The 23,587-nt window shown below is 35.8% G+C and overlaps 1 protein-coding gene across 2 annotated transcripts in view; it reads right to left on the bottom strand.

The window, feature by feature from the left end:
- Positions 1–5,382: 5,382 nt before the first annotated feature.
- LOC128203713 (uncharacterized) overlaps positions 5,383–23,587 on the bottom strand; it is a 22,546-nt gene continuing 4,341 nt past the window's right edge. For both annotated transcript variants that reach the window (XM_052905236.1, XM_052905235.1), the window contains exons 2-6: positions 18,342–18,473; positions 17,392–17,588; positions 14,630–14,702; positions 13,838–13,922; positions 5,383–10,958 (exon numbers count right to left, since the gene is read on the bottom strand). In XM_052905236.1, the coding sequence (XP_052761196.1) occupies positions 10,865–10,958; positions 13,838–13,922; positions 14,630–14,702; positions 17,392–17,588; positions 18,342–18,462 (570 nt within the window). In that variant the 5' untranslated portion in view covers positions 18,463–18,473 and the 3' untranslated portion in view covers positions 5,383–10,864. The remainder of the gene's footprint in view (positions 10,959–13,837; positions 13,923–14,629; positions 14,703–17,391; positions 17,589–18,341; positions 18,474–23,587) is intronic.

Below are 23,587 nucleotides of genomic sequence, written 5' to 3'. Positions count from 1 at the left end.
GGAGACCAGCAACAGTAGCAAGGAAGTTTGACCAGCGAAGTAAAAAGACATGCTGACAAAGGCGTCTTTTCACCGTTTAAAATCTAAAATGTTGTGTATTTGTCCATAGGGTTTTCTGAGATGAAATTGGCTTGATATGTTGTTATTGAGTAATCACTTTGTGTTAATGAGGTCTGTTTCATGTATTATTAATGACAATGTTTAGATAGCACTTGTAGTAGGTTTATTAAATACTGACTAGTAATAATTAGCATAATACTTCCGTTCCTTGTTTACATGAGTTATCATCAACAATGTATTGACCAATTCAATTCAATTCAATAGTTTATTAGCACAAACATTCAAGTTCATCGCCTTTACTTCTGGCGGTTACATATTATTGACATACATGAGAAGAGCATGATAATATGATATCACAGATTATTAACACTATTAAGATATTGATAAAAAAGTATAAAAAGTAATTATAAACGTGAAATTGCTTGAACAGTGGCGTACCTTAATCCTTTACTGAACGATATCTAATAAGATTATTAATGTTAACTAGAGGTTGCTTTTTAAAAAAAAATCGCTTGTCTCCCCCATTGTGTGGTCATAGGTGTGAGAAATCTAAAAATCAATGATTTAATTGAAATTTGTACTGGAATAGATATGAACAAACATAGGGGTCATCTATTGGGCATGACCAACCTGCATACCAAGTATGAAGTTCCTGGGTCCAAGTGTTCCTAAGTTATTGGGCAGAAAGAAGTGTGACAGACGGATGGTGACCAACAAATTGTTTTTCATCTGAAGGTGACCGTTACCTTAACCTACATCTACATTACCAACTGACAAGTATGAATGTCCTAAGTGCAAGCATTCTTCAGTAATTAATCAGATTTTTGACCAATTGGCATATCAAGTATGAAGTTCCTGGGTGCAAGCATTCTTTAATTATTGAGCGAAAACTGTTTTTCCCCGCAACCTTGACCATTGACTACCTGATCCGAGAACTAGCATACCAAGTATGAAGTTCCTGGACCCAAAGGATCTTTAGTTATTGAGCGGAAACCGTTTTTTCACCTCAAGTTTATCGCGACCGTGACCTTTGACCTACTGATAACAAAATCAATAGAAGTCATCTATTAGGCATGACCAACCGGCATACCAAGTATGAAATTCCTGGGTCTAAGCGTTCTATAGTTATTAAGCGGAAACGAAGTGTGACGTACAGACAGACGGAATGACGGATGGACTGACTGACTGACGGACTGATGGACAGGGCAAAAACATTATGTCTCCCCATGAAAGGGGGAGACATAATAAGTAAAAACCCACGGTTATATTATCGGTAATTATATTACCGCCATATGCTCACGAAAAGTTGCAGTAATTGCTTTGGTCACTGGTCAATTACAATTTAAAAAACGTTAGACGAAGGTTGTGTTATGGTTGCCAAAGTGACTTATAATGTCACAACATTAGCCACATTCATAGCAATGTAACAACCTTTTTAGCATAACTTTAGACAACGTAATTGGAAACGTTGCTACAATTTTTTCACAACATTATGTGTTTTTGCTGGATTGTTGCTGCATTTAAAACTTCAGCAATTTGGTGTGTGAGGTAAACAAAACGAACAAAAAAAACGTGGAAAATAGTTACAAATACATTTAGGCACTAACTTTGTGACAACGTTGTGACATCCTATTACAATAATCTTATCATGCACAACCTTCACACAACGTTATACTGACGTTACGTTTTTGATGGGTTCGAAAGCACAAATCGTATTGAAAAAAGTTTCGTCTTGCATCAAGTATAAACTGTTGCAAAAACGATCACAGAGTTTAATTAAAAGAGTTTAAGTTTAAATTTAAAAAAAGATTGTGCAAATTCCTAGTAAGTTGTTACATGTTAATGCCTTCATGACTAGTATTTTTTATAAAATAAGTGAAAATAATGGAAATAACAGGGACAAGTCAAGTAGCGTAGTCATTCACCGATGCCCACTTTAAAGGGACACAATAATGGTTAACACTTGATAGCTGCATAAAAGAAACGGATTACTTTTAATACAGTATTGTGTAAAGTCAACTCAATTGACTTTAATAATCAAAACAAAAAAACAATAGATAAGAAATAGCAATATTTTGGAGCGGTTTGAACTGGGGCATTTGTGTCCAAGAAGCTATTAATTGTAACCCCATTTATAAAGGCAACTATTTGTTTTTGCTTTAACAATAACGTGGATACGGGAACATGATCTGATAGAGTGCATTTGGCAAGTAGATAACCCTTTGGTTTTGGCTGAAAGTAAATGAAATGCCAATGTCAAGGTCAACGGGTTTTTAAAAATATTCCAAACTTTTTGGAAATGTATTTCTTAGAGACCGTTATTCAATATTTAGAATTACATTTTAGGGCTGATCTGTGTTTAATGCTGATTTTCAGACGACACAGAAAGCAGTATGTGTCAAACGGTTATATGACGTCAGCATTTGAACTGACGTCATGACCATCACGTCATCAAACCACGTTACACTCTTTATTAGTCAATCCTCAAAAATAGTAATTGGAAGAGATGAGAGCACTTTTTCGTGTGTTTTAACACTCCTGGCATATCTACATACATGTTTAAGAAATAATGATCTTTATCTTTAATATTTCACAACGGAATTTTTTTTCACTTATATTTTAGGGTCACTGCTTTCGCAGCTCTTTATGATTCGCTGTTCAAGTTTGTGAGTATCAATCGCAGGTTCTTTAATCTAATTGTAATGCACCAGTCAATTGCAGCCACGCCCCCCCCCCCAGGTCCGGGGTATACCGGGGAAATGGGCCGTGCTTTTACCTTTGGGGGGGGGACCGCAGTGCTGGGTACATGCGGTGGGGATTTTTACCTAGGGTCCATGGCGTGTGGGGTTATATTGCGGGAATTTTATCCGGGCTTGGCTGGATCGAAAGTCAAGGTCCCCTCTTTTCCCCAGACCAGGGGACGTGGTTACAATTGACTGGTGCATAACCAAAACCTGAACCTGAAGAGGAACACCTTGTTTATGTAATAAACATATTTTGCAACACATTTGGTGATAAAGTTAAAGCAGAGACACTAATTATTACCAGGAAAGCTTCATCGACCACAAAGTGTAATCTTGGTATTTCGGGTGAGAGGACAATTATATGCACGACACACTTTACCATTGTGCTCTACAATTATGTGAAGTTTGATCGAAATTAGTTTGAGGACCTAAAGCCCAAGCAAACACTAGATATCAATCGGTCAAGCTTTGTGTTCAAGGTTATAGCGACCGTGACCTTTGACATACAGACCTAACTATCACTAGAGGACATCTACTTGTCAGGAGTCAGGACCAACTTCCCGCATTATCTGGTTGTCAATCGTTTGATTCAATCGTTTAAAACTGTATGTGTTCAAGTTTACCACGACTGTGACGTTATTACAACAAAGGGGTTCCGTGGACCTTAGTCTCAAGCATTCTCTAATTATCAATCGGACCAGGTTTGGTTTACCGACAGACCGACATGTGCAAAGAAATAAACTCCCGCTAAGACGGAAGTGCCAATGTTCACCTCGTATCGTCGCGGAAATAACAGAATAAGGATCCTGTTTTAAGCCTCCGAGACCTACTGACAATATTTCAAATGTATGTTTTCAAGATTTAATACATTCTTAGAAAACGTTTTCAAACGTTTACAAAATCATCATTTCAACAAGAGACATCACAGGAGTGGTATGAGCCTCGGATGATATCACATTTGAAAGGGGTGCATTTTGAAATCATGTTATTAAGTATATAATGTCCGAGACGTTCTGCAATCCAGTCGTTTGACACACCAATTATCAACAGTTCAGAAATTCTTAGTATACAACGGGCAATTCCACGAATTTTAAGTATGATTTACATAACTTGTCATGAAAGCTGCACTCTCACAGATTGAACGTTTTGACAACTTTTTTTTAATTTTTTGTCTTGGAACGAGCCATTTTTTTGCGAAAATGCATGTAAACCAGCGATATAAGACTGCTTACAAAAACTATATCACAGATATTTATATTTAAGTTCAAAAATTGATGTTGTATGCATTTTTCTTAAACCGTTAGTAACGGTTTAAGCCATAAAACATTAATTTGCGAACGGAAATATGAAAAACTACGATCTGATTTTTGGTCAACAATCTTATATCATTGCAGATATTTACGCAAAAAATTGCTTTTTCCAAGATAAAATAAAAAAAACTTGTAAAAACGATATATCTGTGAGAGTGAAGCTTTAAGTGTTTTATGACTGTGGGCAAGTAAAGCATATCTGAACTTTATTATCTCGAACAGTTTTTAAGTTATATACAAGACCATATATTTTTACAAGTAAACAAAGAGCCATAAATATGACAAGCTGCACTTTCATATATTGACCGTTTTTAACCAGTTTTACGAAAAACGGCGATTTGTTTTTTGTCAGTAGTCTTATATCTCTGGTTACCAGACATCTACTAAAAATGGCTCAAAAGTTGTAAAAATGGCCAATCTGTGGAAGTGAAGCATTAGTTCATACTTTGACACACAATGGTGTATTGTTCTTGTGGGGAAGTTGAAAGTATCAATTTGATATCTTGAACAGCCGATTTTTTAAACATAAAGTGTCCCACAAGGGCCTATGTTTTACTGGCATGGCTTGTTTGGTCATTTTCTATCAAGAGCATGAATAAAAAGGCAACATACTGGTAGTTCATTATGAACATTGTGTGTTCATTTATGGGCGCCGCCATAACATTATTTTAAGATATAACATGCAATTTGAATAGAAGGTCCCTATTGATTACAAAAAGTGTGGCCAATATCAATGGCCATTATCCAGTCATGCATGGGTGCATCTGGCCATCGTAAGAAAGGACCCGAGACCTTATTAGAAGCCTTACTATGTACTTTCCAAGTTTGATCAAGATCATATTTAAACTGGAGGCTCTATTCTGTTCACATGCTCAGTAGAAGCAATTTTGTGCATACAAGGGGCGATAAACGGGTCATGCATATGCGGATATGGCTTTTTTCGTATAAACCCGCCATTTAATCAATATCTAACTACTGTATATGTTTTGTAAACATCGGGTTATAATTGGAGTATTTCCACAAGCTAAACTAAAGCAATTTTCTGGTTTTCGAATGGAACCGAGGTGGCATCAATATTCGACTACTATCATAGTTTGATGAAGATCGGATAACAAATGGAGGCTCGATTGTGTTCGCAAGCGGTATGAAAGCAATTTTGACGACCTCAAGGGCAAAAATGCAGTCATGCATGGGCGGATCTGAGTGGGTTTTGAAAGGAACAGAGGTCTCATCAATATTTAACTATAAAGCCAATGACCAGTCAACTATTTATTTCGAGATCCAATGAAATGAAACACTTGGTATTTAACATGAAACAAAACCTGATTTAAAACATTTGAAGGATTACAGTTCAAAATAATAGCCGATTGAATGAACAATAAGATCATGAACACAATTTGGTGACCATCAAATTCAAACAAAAACAGAAAAGTTAACAAAACAATGCCGTTATATGAACGTAACAAAACACAGCAAAAATTACAGATATTTCTAAAATTATTTGTAAAATAAGCTTGAATGACAAAAGTTGCGATTTGCCTTCATCAGCAAAGTACAAATACACAATTTGACAACAGAAAAACAACATTTCAGCTTCAAGTTCTAGCAGAACATCCCGACAATGGGCCGATTGTTCAGAACTCTGGTAGGGTCAACAAAGTTGTTAACCTTATCGTTGTCATCTTTCAAATTCTTACCGTTCTGGATACATTTGTGATATGCTGTTTTTTTCTAACAATATTAGAGAGAAATGTTTCAGCTCAACTTGTTTATATGTGTATATGTGAGGACATCATCAAATAGATCACGTTTACAAGTTAACAACGACGTCGTTAATTACATTGTAACTTTAACAAAACTCCAAACAATTGGCTCTATGTTACACTCATTTAACAATTAAAACGAACCATTTCAAACTATTTTCTCTAAATGTGTTCTTAAGAAAAGTTTAAACATACAATGTATCATTATAAAAGCTGTACATGTTTGCAAAGTACACAAAGATACATGAACACAAAACAAGAGTTAAGTATGTAACAACCAAACATTAACATAAATCATAACTGTTCTATACTAAGTCTAAGTCAAATAGATCTGGTCTTTCACTTTTTTCAAGAATGTAATCATAATTCTATAAAACACAAGACAAAATGATCAATATTTTAAACAAAATGGTCAAAGTGGACCTATATTGCTCATAAGCAAAAGATGTTCAAAGTGTTTCCCTTGGGTTGCCATTGCAACCATAGTTCTACATAGAACCATTCTTTTTAAAGGAGTCTCGAAAAGAACTTTTCAATAAACATTCCTTTGAAATTTGGATGAAATTGGCCTATTGTAAAGGATAAGTTGTTTAAAGGAAAATGTTGATGAAGGATGCTTAACACTATGTATGACAGACAGTCCCCTACCACAACAGCTCACCCATGGGCACTTTGTGCTCAGGTAGTTACAATCACATGACACAATGATCCCTGGGTGCATTTAGTTCCCTGAATCTTCCATATCAGGATATGGATATGTACAAAAATATATACTGGCATATATATACTTCAACATCTCATTAATAATTATCACTCATCACGGACAAATAAATTTCTCACCAAATCAACATTTTTCCATGTCAACTAACATTTCTGAAACATTTTACCTCATAATAATGAGATTCTTCCAAGGACAGTATTACTGATAGCAAAAAAACACATATTAGTTTTATGAATATTCACACATATATCTCCGAATAACAAGGTTTTATAAAAAATATATATTTAGGTTAAGCAACAATTGGTCTAAAATTTAGCAATGCTTGACTTATCAAATCAATATTGGTTTTGTAATTCAAAGGATATTCCTACTTCACAGTTTACTATTTCAGAATATATTAAAGCTGAACCAATTTTTTTTTATTATTAACAAGCAAATACCGTGATTTAATATCCCCTGCCAGATTAGGCAAAGGAAATGGTATGGTTATCATGTGTTGTCCACTAGTTGGTTAAATATTCCAACAGAAACATGTAATATGGCTGCAGAACAATGGAGATTTTAATTACATTTAATATCAGTTATAAGTTTGATTGCATCTATTTAAATTAAAAAAATATTGTATACAATTATTATAGTGAAGCATTTAAATTTAACCTTGAAACAAAGTTTTGACCAAAAGCTACCCAGTTTCAAACAAAACAAATATTTCATCAAGGCTAACATTCTGATAAAGTTTCATGAAGATTTGACCAGAAATGCTGCAAAAATATAGCCTCAAGAATGTTCCCAAGGTTTTTCTTAGGTTTCAACTAGTGACCTAGATTTTTACCCAATGTGACCTAGTTTCAAACTAAACCAATCTATCATCAAGGCAAATATTCTGATTTTAAAAGTTTCACGAATATTGGACTGAATACATAGCCTCTGTTTGTTCTTAAGATTTCTCTACGATTTTAACGTATGACCTTTTTGACACTGTGTGACCCAATTATAAAGTCTACCAAGATTACATCAGGTGGAACATTTGACCACAGTTTGAAGAAAATTCAATCAATACCAATATTTGGTTCCCAACTATTTGAAGATTTGACCAAGACAAGTACTCTGACTCAGTTTTAAACAAGTCAATAATTTCATCAAAGAAAAAATTCTGATTAAGTTTCATTAACATTGAACCAGATATTTTGACTGCAGTGTGTTCCCAAGATTTGACCTAATGACCTAGTTTCTGACCACATGTGAACCACTTTTAAAATGAATAGAGATTTTTTCAAAGGTTACACTCTGTGGAAATTGAACATATTAAATTTGACCATTCAATTACATATTATGGTACCAGACAAAATATGTAAGATATGACCTAGTGACCTAGATTTTAAACGAATGTGACCCAGTTTTATGTTCCAAAAGGGGAACATTCTGATTAAGCTTGATGAAAGGTGGACCAAATATAATCCCTATTTTTTCTTAGATTTTACCTAGTCACCTAGTTTTTGACCCCATGTGACCCACTTTCACAAGCACTCAAGGTATAATAAAGGGGAACTTCCTGAACAACCTCGAACATTTTCTGACAAATCACTATATGATATGGTGCCAGAGAAAAAAAATGGACAGATAATGCCAAAATTATATCCCACTCCCTAAATCTTCGGTTCGGCGGGGATAACAATGTCTTTCATGTGACAAATGTTGAGCAAAATACCTAATATAATTAGTTAGAAGAAAACTATACATAGCTATATTTATCTGTATCAGGTACAAGTATAAGACATTTGAAAATAAACAAATAATTACATAGCTGAATCAAAGACAATACAATGTATCAAAAAAAGACTATGCTGTCACATACATCTCAATACAATTACCCTGTTACTTACTGGCCTGGAACCAAACATAAATCAGTCCTATCTAGTTCATATTATATCTAGCTTTCACTGATCGACTGCATACATGTACGACACCTTTACTTATATATAAAATTTTACTCTCTTACGCAATGTAGCTTGTAATCACAAAGATATCCGAACAAATATTATTTCAAATATATTTCTGGCTTGAACTGCTTTTTTAAGCAAAATAGACCATATTACTTAATAAGGTTCGTTAGACAAGTATAACTTCCTATTGATTTCTCTAGCTTCAGATGGCCAAATATATATAACCATTAATTGATTCTAGAAGAGAATTTCTAGTTTAAAAATGGCCTAAAGGCAAACATCCATCCTATAAGTCAGGGTAAACTGGCTTAAAATGGCTGAAATCACATATCCATATATCCATCCTATAAGTCAGGGTAACCTGGCTTAAAATGGCTGAAATCACATATCCATACATCCATCCTATAAGTCAGGGTAAGCTGGCTTAAAATGGCTGAAATCACATACCGTAAATGACTGGGTATAAGACGATAGGGGGTATTAGACGCAGGAAAAAAAATATGTGAACAATCCGAGGAAAAAACTTATAATCTATGTTTTTGGTTAAAAGACGCATAGAAAAAATGTCAAAATCGTCCGGCATTTTCAGCCACCATGTTTGTTGACAGTGACAAAAAAAATTTTTTTCGTGAAAATGGCGATGGTTATCTTTAAAACCATACAACCATACTGTCAAGAATGAAAAGTTTTGTTATGCAAAAAATATTTTGACAGTGCCAAACTTTGCTTTTTTATACGTAAGTTTGATTATTGTTTAATTCAATTTATTATTCAAAATAATATTGAATACCGTAATTCACAAGAGTTCGGACACCATAAATTAATTATTTTTTCGCTCTCCGAATACATAGAAAATTATCATTTTTACATTTTATTTACATGTTTGTTTAACCTGCCTTTTTTCTTCATGTTTGCTTTTTACCACTTATTAATTTATCCGTAGTAATCAATGGTCATAAACTTATTTATTACGCCTATAAGTGTAAATCCTTCATGAAGTTAATTAAAACACCTTTTTTATACATGCACTGAACTGAATAAACAACATTCTATCGGCTTCAGATCAATGAGTCACACTGTGTGACGTCACATAACTTACAGTTATACCCACGAGGATCTCGTGGAGAGCATGGACATTGCTATGCAGGATTAATGTATAACTGTACGATTATTGCTTCATATAGTCTATAAGTGTGGTACAAGTTTAAAAGCTTATTGGCAGATCGTTTTACAAACATGCCATGTGGATGTTTTCTTAATCCCTCGATTGCCCTTGTTGTTTGTTTAATCCTCAAATAAATATATCACACTTCCTTTTCAACAGGCAATAACTCGTTTAGGATGGGTAGTAACTAATTAAATTGTCTCAGTGGTGTATACGGTTAGGTAATCTAGCCAGGCATTGTAAAGATAAAAATCAATAATCTTGGTCTGTGAAACTTGGTAACTATGAAAGTTATGATTGATGTCCTTTGGGTGCCCGAAAATTAGGTACGCAAAATAAATTATTTTGGGAAATAATTATGGGTGTCCAAATATTTAGAGTGTCCGAACTCTTAGGTGAATTACGGTAACTTTAAGAGTGTCCGAACTCTTATGTGAATTACGGTAACTTTAATCGAAAAATATTTTTGTTGAAATTATAAACGTCTTACGATATACCGTATCCCGATCTTCAACTGCCGTTTTAACCCGTATATACTCGATCAATATGACGCAAGTAACATCCCTTTCTACATAAATCTAAACAAACTCTCGGCTTGAAATTGACCTCAGAAAAAAAGTTCAAAAAATTGTTACTGGGTATTATACGCAGGCATTTTTTTGCATCAAAATCTGAGGGAAAAAAGTGCGTCTAATACCCAGTCATTTACGGTATCCAGACATCCATCCTATAAGTCCGGGTATTCTGGCTTAAAATGGCTGAAATCACATATCCATATATCCATCCTATAAGTCAGGGTAAACTGGCTTAAAATGGCTGAAATCACATATCCATACATCCATCCTATAAGTCAGGGTAAACTGGCTTAAAATGGCTGAAATCACATATCCATATATCCATCCTATAAGTCAGGGTAAACTGGCTTAAAATGGCTGAAATCACATATCCATACATCCATCCTATAAGTCAGGGTAAGCTGGCTTAAAATGGCTGAAATCACATATCCATACATCCATCCTATAAGTCAGGGTATTCTCGATTTAAATGGATGAATATCATACATGTAAATCCATATAATGTCGGATATGAATGTTTCTACCTTTAAATGGCATAAAAAGGAACATGGTCAATACGTGTCTTTAACAAGTTTTTGATTGTTTAACTGGCGTGTACTTCCACTTCTTCTTTATGCGCCTTGCTGTTCAGGTGGACCTTGTATGGTATTGGGCCGTTCAGCTGCTTCTCACATATACTGAAATTAAATGTTTAATTTTTAAGTAAAGTCATAAATAAAAAAATGTAAAATAAAAAAATAAACAAATAACACCATAATGCCATGAAATAGGTTTTCAATGGCTGACAAGAACTTGAGTCTGTTTGTGAGATCCAGTTTTACCTGTTTTTTTCTAATTCTAGTAAAAGAGACCTTGACCCTAGGGGCCCAAAATGTAAACCCATGGAAGTCCTCCATAAACTCTTCCTACATACTATATATATATGTTTGGTGACAATATGTGAACCCTTACTTAAATTCAGAACCAACTGTATTTCTATTCTCTATAATTCTTCATATATATATATATATATAAAGTTTGGTTACAATATGGAACCCTTCTGCAAATATTGATATTTGCTCAAATATAGTCTTTGGAGACCACAATTTTCAGTAATAATAGCGTTTATAATGCTATTTAAAATTAACTAGAGCTGTCACAGGAGTGACGAATACCCGCAAATGCCGCCTGGACACAGGAATGGCAAACCATTCCTATGAAAAGAGGCCATAACTCCAAGGTTACTGCACATTGCATCTTCTTTTATCATGCATGTATTGTTTGTCTGGAAACCGTTTTTCTATTTTCGTAACAGTGCACAAAAACCTTTACTCCACTGGCCCCATTTTTAATCACAAGCATTGTCTTCACAGAGGCTGCCTATACAGCAAGTTTCATCAGCCCGAATATCGAACTTGACCTGTATCTTCTGATGTTACACCTGTGTACCAAAAATTTTTCAAATCTGTCAAGCCTTTCATGTGTTATCGTCCGGAAACCGTTTTTCTATTTTTAGTAACAGTGACCTTGACCTTGGCCCCACCGGCCCCAATATCGAACTTGACCTGTATCTTCTGATGTTACACCTGTGTACCAAAATTTTTTCAAATCTGTCAAGCCTTTCATGAGTTATCGTCCGGAAACCGTTTTTCTATTTTTAGTAACAGTGACCTTGACCTTGGCCCCACCAGCCCCAATATCGAACTTGACCTGTATCTTCTGATGTTACACCTGTGTACCAAAAAAATTTTCAAATCTGTCAAGCCTTTCATGAGTTATCGTCCGGAAACCATTTTTCTATTTTTAGTAACAGTGACCTTGACCTTGGCCCCACCAGCCCCAATATCGAAGTTGACCTGTATCTTCTGATGTTACACCTGTGTACCAAATTTTTTTCAAATCTGTCAAGCCTTTCATGAGTTATCGTCCGGAAACCGTTTTTCTATTTTTAGTAACAGTGACCTTGACCTTGGCCCCAATATCGAACTTGACCTGTATCTTCTGATGTTACACCTGTGTACCAAAATTTTTTCAAATCTGTCAAGCCTTTCATGAGTTATCGTCCGGAAACCGTTTTTCTATTTTTAGTAACAGTGACCTTGACCTTGGCCCCACCAGCCTCAATATCGAACTTGACCTGTATCTTCTGATGTGACACCTGTGTACCAAAAATTTTTCAAATCTGTCAAGCCTTTCATGAGTTATCGTCCGGAAACCATTTTTCTATTTTTAGTAACAGTGACCTTGACCTTGGCCCCACCAGCCCCAATATCGAACTTGACCTGTATCTTCTGATGTTACACCTGTGTACCAAATTTTTTTCAAATCTGTCAAGCCTTTCATGAGTTATCGTCCGGAAAACGTTTTTCTATTTTTAGTAACAGTGACCTTGACCTTGGCCCCACCAGCCTCAATATCGAACTTAACCTGTATCTTCTGATGTTACACCTGTGTACCAAAATTTTTTCAAATCTGTCAACCCTTTCATGAGTTATCGTCCGGAAACCGTTTTTTCTATTTTTAGTAACAGTGACCTTGACCCCACCAGCTCCAATATCGCACTTGACCTGTATCTTCTGATGTTACACCTGTGTACCAAAAATTTTTAAAATCTGTCAAGCCTTTCATGAGTTATCGTCCGGAAACCTTGAAAACCGACAGACCGACCGACAAGCTCACTCCTATATACCCCCTCAAACTTCGTTTGTGGGGGTATAATTATGGCTGTGGTGTTGCGTGATTGGTTAATTGACATAATGTTATTGATGTATCCTTAACAGGTCAATATATCCACCACTTTTGTTTAAGACCCAGTTGCTGTGTAGACTGGCCGGCTGTTTTCTAATTTTTTCTTGACTTTACTAGTGTGGGTTGGAACCCTACTAAAACCATAATACTTTTTTTATACTACAACTGTAATTTTTCTGCAATTTCAATATCTTAGAGTAAAATAATGATAAATAAGTGTTTTCAGATGCATCACTGGGAAAATGTTTGGTCCTAAAAACATGAGTGAGTCACTTCTAGGTCTTCACCCAATTAAAATTGTTTTTGTCAGTTCTGACTTTTAGTTCAGGACATTTTTTTTCAATATCTAGTTAACCAGAGATGGATATACGAATTTAATTCTTAAAAATCATTTTATGTAATGTTGCAAAGAAAATTACTTCGACTAAGATTCCATTCCCGGCATGGGCACATGTGAGTTTGGTTTGTGGTCACCAAGTCAGACAAGTCCGTTTCCACCAGATACTCCAGTTTCCCCCACAACATAAGACCACACTCTTGAGCAACATTGTGCCAATGAGAGTGATTAATATATTATTAAATTGCAGTAAGCTTGTTTCATAATCATAAAAATAAATATGTTAAAACAAAGAAGACTTCTTTTAAGATTTACATTTCATTCCATTATGAAGAACTTTGCAACATTCTGAGATTTTAACTTCGTTACATTGTGGAATACCTCCTGTACATTCAGCACTTTAAAATGTTCTATTTGCATACCTTGAAAGTTTTTTTTTTGCGATTCTGGACTGTCTGTCTAACAGAGTATTATTGAACTGAAATAACTTACCTGCAATAATACTGGCTTGCGTCTTGTGCAGAACTGTTTTCGTTACCTTTAGGGGCGTATGCTGACCGATATGGCTTGAACTCAGCTGAAAAATGAAGAAATATCTTGGTATTTTTTTTCAAGCAGATTTTCCCCCAGCAATTTCCATTGCTTAATTAAGGATATCATGTGATTGAACCTCCCCAAAATCTTTTACAATTTAATACCTAAATTGATTATTAAGCAAACGGTATTAACATTTGTAATTGGATAACTACATTAGGTCATTGGTTTTATTTAAAGCTCTATTAAGAAACAGATAGTTTTACTCAATGATTAAGGTTAATCATGATCTTAAATAAATCAAATAAATAATCATAAAAGAAAGTTGATTAAATGAAAACTCAGAAAAACACATGAATTTCTGTAACAAAGTGAGTGATACAAACCCTTGGCCTTTGATCTGATTAAATGTTTTAGACCCTAACAATTTTAATGGCAGCTTTTTACCAGGATTTGAAATCTACCAACACTTGGCTAATATAAGAACGTTTGATCCGATATTTCAACTTGGTTAGGGGCATAACTCCACAATTATTACATCATGGGCCTCACTTTACATGAACATGAGCGTATTGTCTCTTGCAACATGTGTGCCAAGTTTCATTTTTTAACAGTTTGAGAGTATTATTGCTGAATATTTTTAAACTACAATGCTGCAGGCACAGTGGCTATCAATCACAATATCTCCCTACTTTTTTCCATGAAAAACAGAACTGTATGCAACTATCATAAAGCTGCATAAACACCTACCCGCTTCTTGTTGTACGAGAGCTTCTTTTTTTCCCTCCAGCCAGGGTAGAGAATTCAATTGCTCGGGATCAACCTGTAAAGCCAAAAACAAGATTAGATATGAACAGATGAGATTCTTATTGACAACAAGAGCTGTCACAGAGACAGCGCGCTTGACTATTCCGCCGCTTTTCAGTGTTAGGATTGAAACGTTTTGGTGAAACATGCATGGATCACTGTTAGATAAGATTTCAATGCAATACATGATGTGCTGAGATATTAACATAAATGTGGTTACATGCAAAATTTTAACCAGAATTTTTAAGCCTAATAATAAATGGCTATTATTTGCAAAATACAGTTATCTAACTTGGTTGAACTAACTTGGGTGGTTGAATACCATTGTATAAAGTCTCAATGCAATACATCAAGTAGTTGCTGCGATATTATCCTATGTGTGCTAACATGCAAGACCTTAACCAGAATTTCTAAGTCACATAAGAAAGGGACAAAAATTAAATAATATGAAAGATAGAGTTATCTTACTTGATAAAATAACAAGGTTAAATGGTTGGGATCCTGAGTGTAAAGTTTCAATGTAATATATGATGTATTCCCTAAAGTATTGACTTAAAAGTGGTTACATGCAAAACCTTGACCAGAATTTCTATGTTGAATAATAAAGGGGCCATTATTTGAATTTAATGTAAACTAGAGTTATCTTACTTGGTTATTTAAGTAGATTGGATAGTTGAATACCATTGTATAAAGTCTCAATGCAATACCCAGGCCTTCCAGCAGCCACAAACAAAAAAGTAGGAAAAAAGTAGGAGGTTTTCTGACAGTAAATAAGGAAAAAGCAGGAATATTTTTTACAAAGAAGTAGGAAAAGTGGGAATATTTTTGGTTAAATAAGTAATTATTAATAGCTATTAACTTACCTAGAGGAGATGTTTTTAATGCAAAATCATACCATTCTATATGCCACATTGAATATTTTGGTGAATGATGCATGGTCGGTTTCTGTTGCTGAACTGTGTGGGTGAAAAGATGATGTAAGTCAAAGTGGAACATGTTGCCACACCTTTCAACAACAGAAACCAGCCAGTTTGACATCTTTTGTTCACTTTTTGCAAATAAAACTTGCACAAAGATCAAACTTTAATATTTTTGCGGACTTAATTTTCAAAAAAGTAGGAAAAAGTAGGAAGCTGTTAAAAAAGTAGGAACGCTGGAAGGTCTAAATACCTCAAGAAGTTGCTGAGATATTAACCTACGTGTGCTTGCACGCAAAACCTTAACCAGAATTTCTAAGCCAAATAATAAAGGCCCATTATTTTGCATTAAATGCAACCTAGAGTTATCTAACTTGGTTAATTAAGTAGGTTGGATGATTGAGTACCATTGTATCAAGTCTCAATGCAATACCTCAAGTAGTTGCTGAGATATTAACCTATGTGCGCTTGCACACAAAACCTTAACCAAGGTGTGACGCCATAGCTTGGGTGAGTAGTATGGCTCTCCTTATTCTTCAAATAGTTGAACTAAAAATGAGATAAATTGCAACATTTACAGTTGAAAAATTGTAAATAAGCTTGACCATCCATTTACATCCATCCCTTTCCATTCATCCCGGGCAGTTCTGTTCCTTTCCTTCCATCCCATTCATCCATTTTCAGTCATCTTCAGTTCCATCCCTTTCCTTCCTTCCATTCCTTTCTTTTCATTCTGGGCAGTTCCATCCCTTTCCTTCTATTCATTCCTTTCCTTTCATTCTGGGCAGTTCCATCCATTTCCTACCTTCCATTACTTTCCTTTCTTTCTCGGCAGTTCCATCCCTTTCCTTCCTTCCATTCCTTTCCTTTCATTCTGGGCAGTTCCATCCCTGTCCTTCCTTCCATTCCTTTCTTTTCATTCTGGGCAGTTCCATCCCTTTTCTTCCTTCCATTCCTTTCCTTTCATTCTGGGCGGTTCCATCCCTTTTCTTCCTTCCATTCCTTTCCTTTCATTCTGGGCAGTCCCATCCCTTTCCTTCCTTCCATTCCTTTCCTTTCATTCTGGGCGGTTCCATCCCTTTTCTTCCTTCCATTCCTTTCTTTTCATTCTGGGCAGTTCCATCCCTTTTCTCTCTTCCATTCCTTTCCTTTCATTCTGGGCAGTTCCATCCCTTTCCTTCCTTCCATTCCTTTCCTTTCATTCTGGGCAGTTCCATCCCTTTCCTACCTTCCATTACTTTCCTTTCATTCTGGGCAGTTCCATCCCTTTCCTTCCTTCCATTCCTTTCTTCCTGGGCAGTTCCATCCCTTTCCTTCTATCCATTCCTTTCCTTTCATTCTGGGCAGTTCCATCCCTTTCCTTCCTTCCATTCTTTTCCTTTCATTTTGGGCAGTTCCATCCCTTTCCTTTCTTCCATTCCTTTCCTTTCATTCTGGGCAGTTCCATCCCTGTCCTTCCTTCCATTCCTTTCATTCTGGGTTGTCCATCCATTTCCTTTCCTTCTGGGCAGCTCCATACATTTCCTTCCTTCCCTTCCTTTCCTTCCATCTTGGGCAGTTCCATCCCTTTCCTTTCATTCCATTCCTTTCCATTCATTCTGGGCAGTTCCATCCCTTTCCTTTCATCCCATTCCTTCCACTCCTTTCCTTTCATTCTGGACAGTTCCATTCCTTTCCATCCATCCCTTTCCTTTCATCTTGGGCAGTTCCGACCCGTCAAATGCAAAATATACAACAGTTACTAAAATAATAATTTTCAACAATGAGTTTTCATGACTTTATTCTTACCATAACATAGCTAAAAGGGACATAGCCCTCATCTCCTTCTTGTGTCAGCACATTGATCCAGTGTTCATCATGTCTGGACACATATTTGACGGGTGTTTTACAGGCAACAGTCAGTTCCTTTCCGAGAGGGCTGTCTGCGTTACCTTGGTAATTATACTTCATCATCAGCTGCTGGCCAACTTTCCACACTGGGCCATCTGTAAATAGGATTCCTTATTTATGTTATACATTTAAGATGCACTTGTCTTGGATACAATAATGATATGCTTTAATATGGTAAAGTTACTGTATGTGAACTTCTTTTTTTAGCATAGCCTTGGCATATTTACAGCTTACATATACATGAGAGAGAGGGAGAGAGGGAGAGAGAGAGAGAGAGAGAGAGAGAGAGAGAGAGAGAGAGAGAGAGAGAGAGAGAGAGAGAGAGAGAGAGGGAGAGAGAGAGAGAGAGAGAGAGAGAGAGAGAGAGAGAGAGAGAGAGAGGGGGAGAGGGAGAGGGAGAGGGGGAGGGGGAGAGAGGGAGAGGGAGAGGGAGAGGGAGAGGGAGAGAGGGAGAGGGAGAGGGAGAGGGAGAGGGAGAGGGAGGGAGAGGGAGGGAGAGGGAGGGAGAGGGGGGAGGGGGGAGGGGGGAGGGGGGGAGGGGGAGGGGGAGAGGGGGGAGGGGGAGAGGGGGAGAGAGAGAGAGAGAGAGAGAGAGAGAATTTAAAGTGCCCTTTTTCCTATCTTCAAATCAACATGATGGACTCATGCTGGACTGAAAATTATTGGTAGGTTTGTTTTCCTGACATTTCTTTCCTGATAAGTTTGTTAATTGAACTGGTGCCTTTCTGATAAACTGACTTTGTCATGAAGTTTGTTACTTAAAGAATAAACCAACTCTTGCATACATTTTAACTGTTTGCCTAGAGGAACTGACATTTAATACAAACAATTGTAAAATATCACCTTACCATTTACAACCTTTGCCAGCCGCAGGTGTTCGGGCCTTTTCAGAGGTGTTGTCCAGTCCCTGAGGGCAAAAATACCCCTTCCACAAGGTCCCCTGTACTCACCTGGATGGGCAGATGCCATGGTGGTTATAGCTGAAAAAAGATGAGACCCATACATTGAAATAACACCTTTTGATCAGAATATTACGGCACTACTACTTTGCTTTTTGAATTGACTAAAAATGAATATTAAAGTTAAACATGGATAAGCCAGGCAACCAGATTTGCCAGCCTTTTGCTTCCCACTGACCACTGATGGATATATTGTCTACCATTGAAGCATACAATATTTTTTAAAGCATGAGATGGTTGCTGCATGCACTTGGCATAAATCTGTATGCATTTAAAAATAAAGTGCTCGGCTTTTTCCATGGTGTGTAAAGTATGTTAGGGAACATGACAATATAATTAAATACTTCTGATATTGCCAATTAGGCCGTTTTAATTGCAAAATAATGTATCGGAAGCACCTTTCTGTCCTCATAAAGACCAGCATGAGCACCCTTCTGCCTTCACAGAACTAAATCATTAAGGAAATCAAGTATTTCTTTCAGTGATAACCCTTAAGAACAATTGCACATGAACCTTCTTTGTAAGAAGGTGAAATTTACAATTTTAGGGAAATTTCTTTAATATTTTAGGATAACATTAGAGGCATGCTGTTTAATTTTTGGCTATTTCCAATTATTCTGTTTGAATACCCCCTAAGGGCATTCGTTTATATTTGGCCTCACGGAAAGTGCCGAAAAGTGTCAACATGCACTAGAGAATCATTTCTTTACATCAGCTTTGACCTTTATGTGAAATTACTGCAATCACATTCATTGTTTGATTGTGGGGTAGTGAAAAAACACAAGGTAAAACTCTTCTCTTTTCATCAAAATACTTGTCAGAATGTTATTTTACCGACTATTTTTTTAAAACGTAGCAGTTGGTGAAAAATACATGTAGCAAGCTAAGAACATCCCTGACCTCTTCCCAGCTTGATCTCTACTACAGAGCTAAGTGACAAAGACTTTGATTATGTAATTGACAAGTTTAAAAATGTCAAGAACAGGGAACTAATATTATGAATATACTTATATAGAAAGGTTTCCATTGAGTTGGTATTTGCTATTACAGTTTTAAAACCCACAATAAATTATAACATTCAATAGTTGTCTTTAAACTCGCATGCGGAATTTCCAAATTTTGGGAGTGGGCATGCTTAAGAGGGCTTTCAACAGGGTCTGAAACCAAAGAGTAAATGACTCTTGCGGTGTGAATTTCAAGAGTCAAAATCAGTTTTTCAACAGTCATTGTCCGTTAATGTTTTTTAATTTTGTTGTCTTTTTTCGTAAATAAAATAAAAGGTCTCATCTGTCATAAGATGGCATTGCAAGATACCTAATAATATAAACTTTATTAAATAGTTTCCAAAACTTAAAAAAAACAAGAGGCCCAAAAGGGCCTTTGCTCTACTGGCATGGCTTTTGTGGTCATATCAATCCAGAGCATGTATGTATGGGTAAAAGGCAACAGACATATAGTTTATGTTTTGTGTTTGGGTTACCTGAAAACGTAGCACGTTCAACATCTGAGCCCAGAAAGTATTGTAAGCAGATTAGTTGCATGAACTATTTTAATATGTGCCAAGTAAAAGTCATCTGACAAAAAAGAAAAAATGCTTTCAAAACTGTACTCATAGTAAAAATTTCTGTAGTTTTAAAAGTTAAAAAAAAGTTGGTCAAAAGGTCAAAGTCAAGGGCATCCTAGGACAGCACGTTCAACATCTGAGCCCAGAAAGTATTGTAAGCAGATTAGTTGCATGAACTATTTTAATATGTGCCAAGTAAAAGTCATCTGACAAAAAAAATGCTTTCAAAACTGTACTCATAGTAAAAATTTCTGTAGTTTTACAAGTTAAAAAAAGTTGGTCAAAAGGTCAAATCAAGGGCATCCTAAGATAACATTGATCAATTTGAACAAACATTCACAATCAATTGTGCTGAGATGGATGCACGAACACACAAAAAGATTTTCAAACCTTTCCAGATTTATGTTTACCAAACCTGTGAACCCTGGGTGTGGCCAGTAATGACACCAGGTGCATAACTTAAACATTCACAACCAATTTTGTTAAGATGAATGCACAAACTACAGAACTTAAAGCTAAAAAATGGCCTTTGGGCTTTCAACAAGAACAAGGCAGAGTAATTCACAAAATCAACTGCAGAAGCAAAAAGCAAATTGTATCTCAAAATCCTAGACTTGCAAATTGTCTCCCTTAACTCTAGACTTGAATTTACATGTACATGCAGGGTTTGAATTTAACTTTGAGGAGCACTTGCCAAATTTTGCGAGTGCTTTTTGAGACAATTCGCAAAATGAAAAATCAACTTGCAATTTTATTATTTGCTTTATTTCCTTATAATATTGTCTAATTAAAGTAGATATAAGACATACTATAAATATTAAAAAGTATCAATCTTGAGTGTTTGACATTTTTCATTTTGAAGGGGGTGGGGGGGGTGGTGGGGGGGTCATATTTTCCCTCGCCATCAGGTAATACCCATTTGGCGAGCACGCTACAGATTTTATTGACTATATTAAGTATTAACAAGAGCTGTCACAGAGACAGCGCGCTCGACTATTCCGCCGCTTTTTAGTGTAAGGATTGAAAAGTTTTGGCCAAACATGCATGGATCACTGTTAGATTAGATTTCAATGCAATTCATGATGTGCTGAGATAGTAACATAAATGTGGTTACATAGAAAATTTCAACCAGATTTTTTAAGTCTAATAATAAAGGGCAATTATTTGCAAAATACAGTTATATATCTTGGTTATTCAATTACGTTAATTGGTTGAATACCATTCTATAAAGTCTCAATTCAATACATCGAGTAGTTGCTTAGAAATTAACCTATGTGTGCTTACACGCAAAACCTTAACCAGAATTTCTATGTCGAATAATAAAGGGCAATTATTTGCATTAAATGAAACTAGAGTTACCTTACATGGTTAATTAAGTAGGTTGGATGGTTGAGTACCATTGTATCGAGTCTCAATGCAATACATCAAGTATTAAGTTGCTTTGATATTAAAATAATGTGTGCTTGCACACAAAACCTTAACCAGAATTTCTAAATTGAATAATAAAGGGCAATTATTTGTATTAAATGCAAAGTAGATTATCTAACTTTGTTAATTAATTAGGTTGGATGGTTGAGTACCATTGTATCAAGTCCCAATGCAATACCACAAGTAGTTGCACAGATATTAACCTATGTGTGCTTGCACCCAAAACCTTAACCAGAATTTCTAAGTCGAATAATAAAGGCCTATTATTTGAATTAAATGCAAACTAGAGTTATCTAACTTAGTTGATTAAGTAGATTGGATGATTCAGTACCAATGTATTAAGTCTCAATGCAATAACTCAAGTAGTTGCTGAGATATTAACCTATGTGTGCTTGCACGCAAAACCTTAACCAGAATTTCTAAGTCGAATAATAAAGGCCTATTATTGGCATTAAATGCAAAGTAGAGTTATCTAACTTGGTTAATTAAGTAGGTTGGATGGTTGAGTACCATTGTATCAAGTCTCAATGCAATACATCAACTAGTTGCTGAGATATTAACCTATGTGTGCTTGCACCCAAAACCTTAACCAGAATTTCTAAGTCAAATAATAAAGGCCTATTATTTCCATTAAATGCAACTAGAGTTATCTAACTTGGTTAATTGAGTAGGTCGGATGGTTAAGTACCATTGTATCAAGTCTCAATGCAATACCTCAAGTAGTTGCTGAGATATTAACCTATGTGTGCTTGCACGCAAAACCTTAACCAGAATTTCTAAGTCAAATAATAAAGGCCTATTATTGGCATTAAATGCAAAGTAGAGTTATCAAACTTGGTTAATTAAGTAGGTTGGATGGTTGAGTACCATTGTATAAAGTCTCAATGCAATACCTCAAGTAGTTGCTGAGATATTAACCTATGTGTGCTTGCACGCAAAACCTTAACCAAGGGGTGACGCCGACGCTTGGGCGAGTAGTATAGCTCTCCATATTCTTCGAATAGTCGAGCTAAAAACAATAACAATATAAATTTAAAATAAATAAAAGCAACAGTAAATGTAGCGTGGATACTTTGGACTATAAAATATATCGAAGTCTATTCACTTTGACAGTTGGGCGGATATATTCAAAGGTTGATGGGGTTTACATATATATTGCAAAAAAGCGCTAAATTTAGCCAATGATTGAGCTAGGTGATTACGTCATTTGTATTCACTTTGTATTATGAACGCCTCGGAGCATCCAAGAAAGATTCGAGATAAAACTCGGCCTTTTCCGTATTTGTTCTATTTTTGAAAACTCACTAGAGCGTGACTCTGTACCGTCTTCTTTATACTGGTAGTGTAAACATGCCACTTATAGGCTGTTTACACTTGACTACGTAGCGGAGTTAAGTTCATGTTTATTCTACTTTCCTTTTTAAAATTGTGTGGTCTAGAAAAAGCCACTCGCAGAATTTTGCGAGCTTGAATAAAAGTCACTCGCAATTTGCAAATGTTGCTCGCATTTTGCAAGTATGCGAGTCTAAATTCAAATCCTGTACATGTAAACTTGGCTAAAAATAGAATTCGCTCATGTAGACCTGGCTAAAAATAGAAAGCATTTCTTTAAAACTTTCATGGCCCATAATTTAGGCATTCATTGGCGGATCTGGCTGGTTTTCGAAAGGAACCGAGCTATAATGGATATCTAGATACTGTACAAGTTTCATTGAGATACAATCAAAACTGAAGACTGTATCGTGTTCACAACCAATTGTTTACACAATAGCATATTTTTATACTATCAAGGGCCATAATCTATGCATGCAAGGGCGGATCTGGCTGGTTTTCGAAAGGAACCCAGCTCTAATGGATATCTAGATACTGTACAAGTTTCATCCAGATCCATTAAAAACTGAAGACTGTATCGTGTTCACAAGCAATTGTTTACGGACGCACGAATGCACGGATGCACATACTACGTACACATTACCATCGCATAAGCTTGGCCAGTAGAGCTAATGATAACAATTCCCAGTGTTTATAAAGATCTGCTGTATTAGATCCACTGTTCATTCTGTAAAATTCTCAAGCACGACAAAGAATAATTAATATAACTTTTTGTTTTAATAGAATATCTCATCTTTGATTTCCTTTATTA

This window comes from Mya arenaria, chromosome 9 (genome assembly GCF_026914265.1).
Source record: "Mya arenaria isolate MELC-2E11 chromosome 9, ASM2691426v1".
Classification (NCBI taxonomy): Eukaryota; Metazoa; Mollusca; class Bivalvia; order Myida; family Myidae; genus Mya; species Mya arenaria.
Note: the sequence above shows the minus strand (reverse complement) of the source record. Positions and strands in the feature narration are given on the sequence as shown.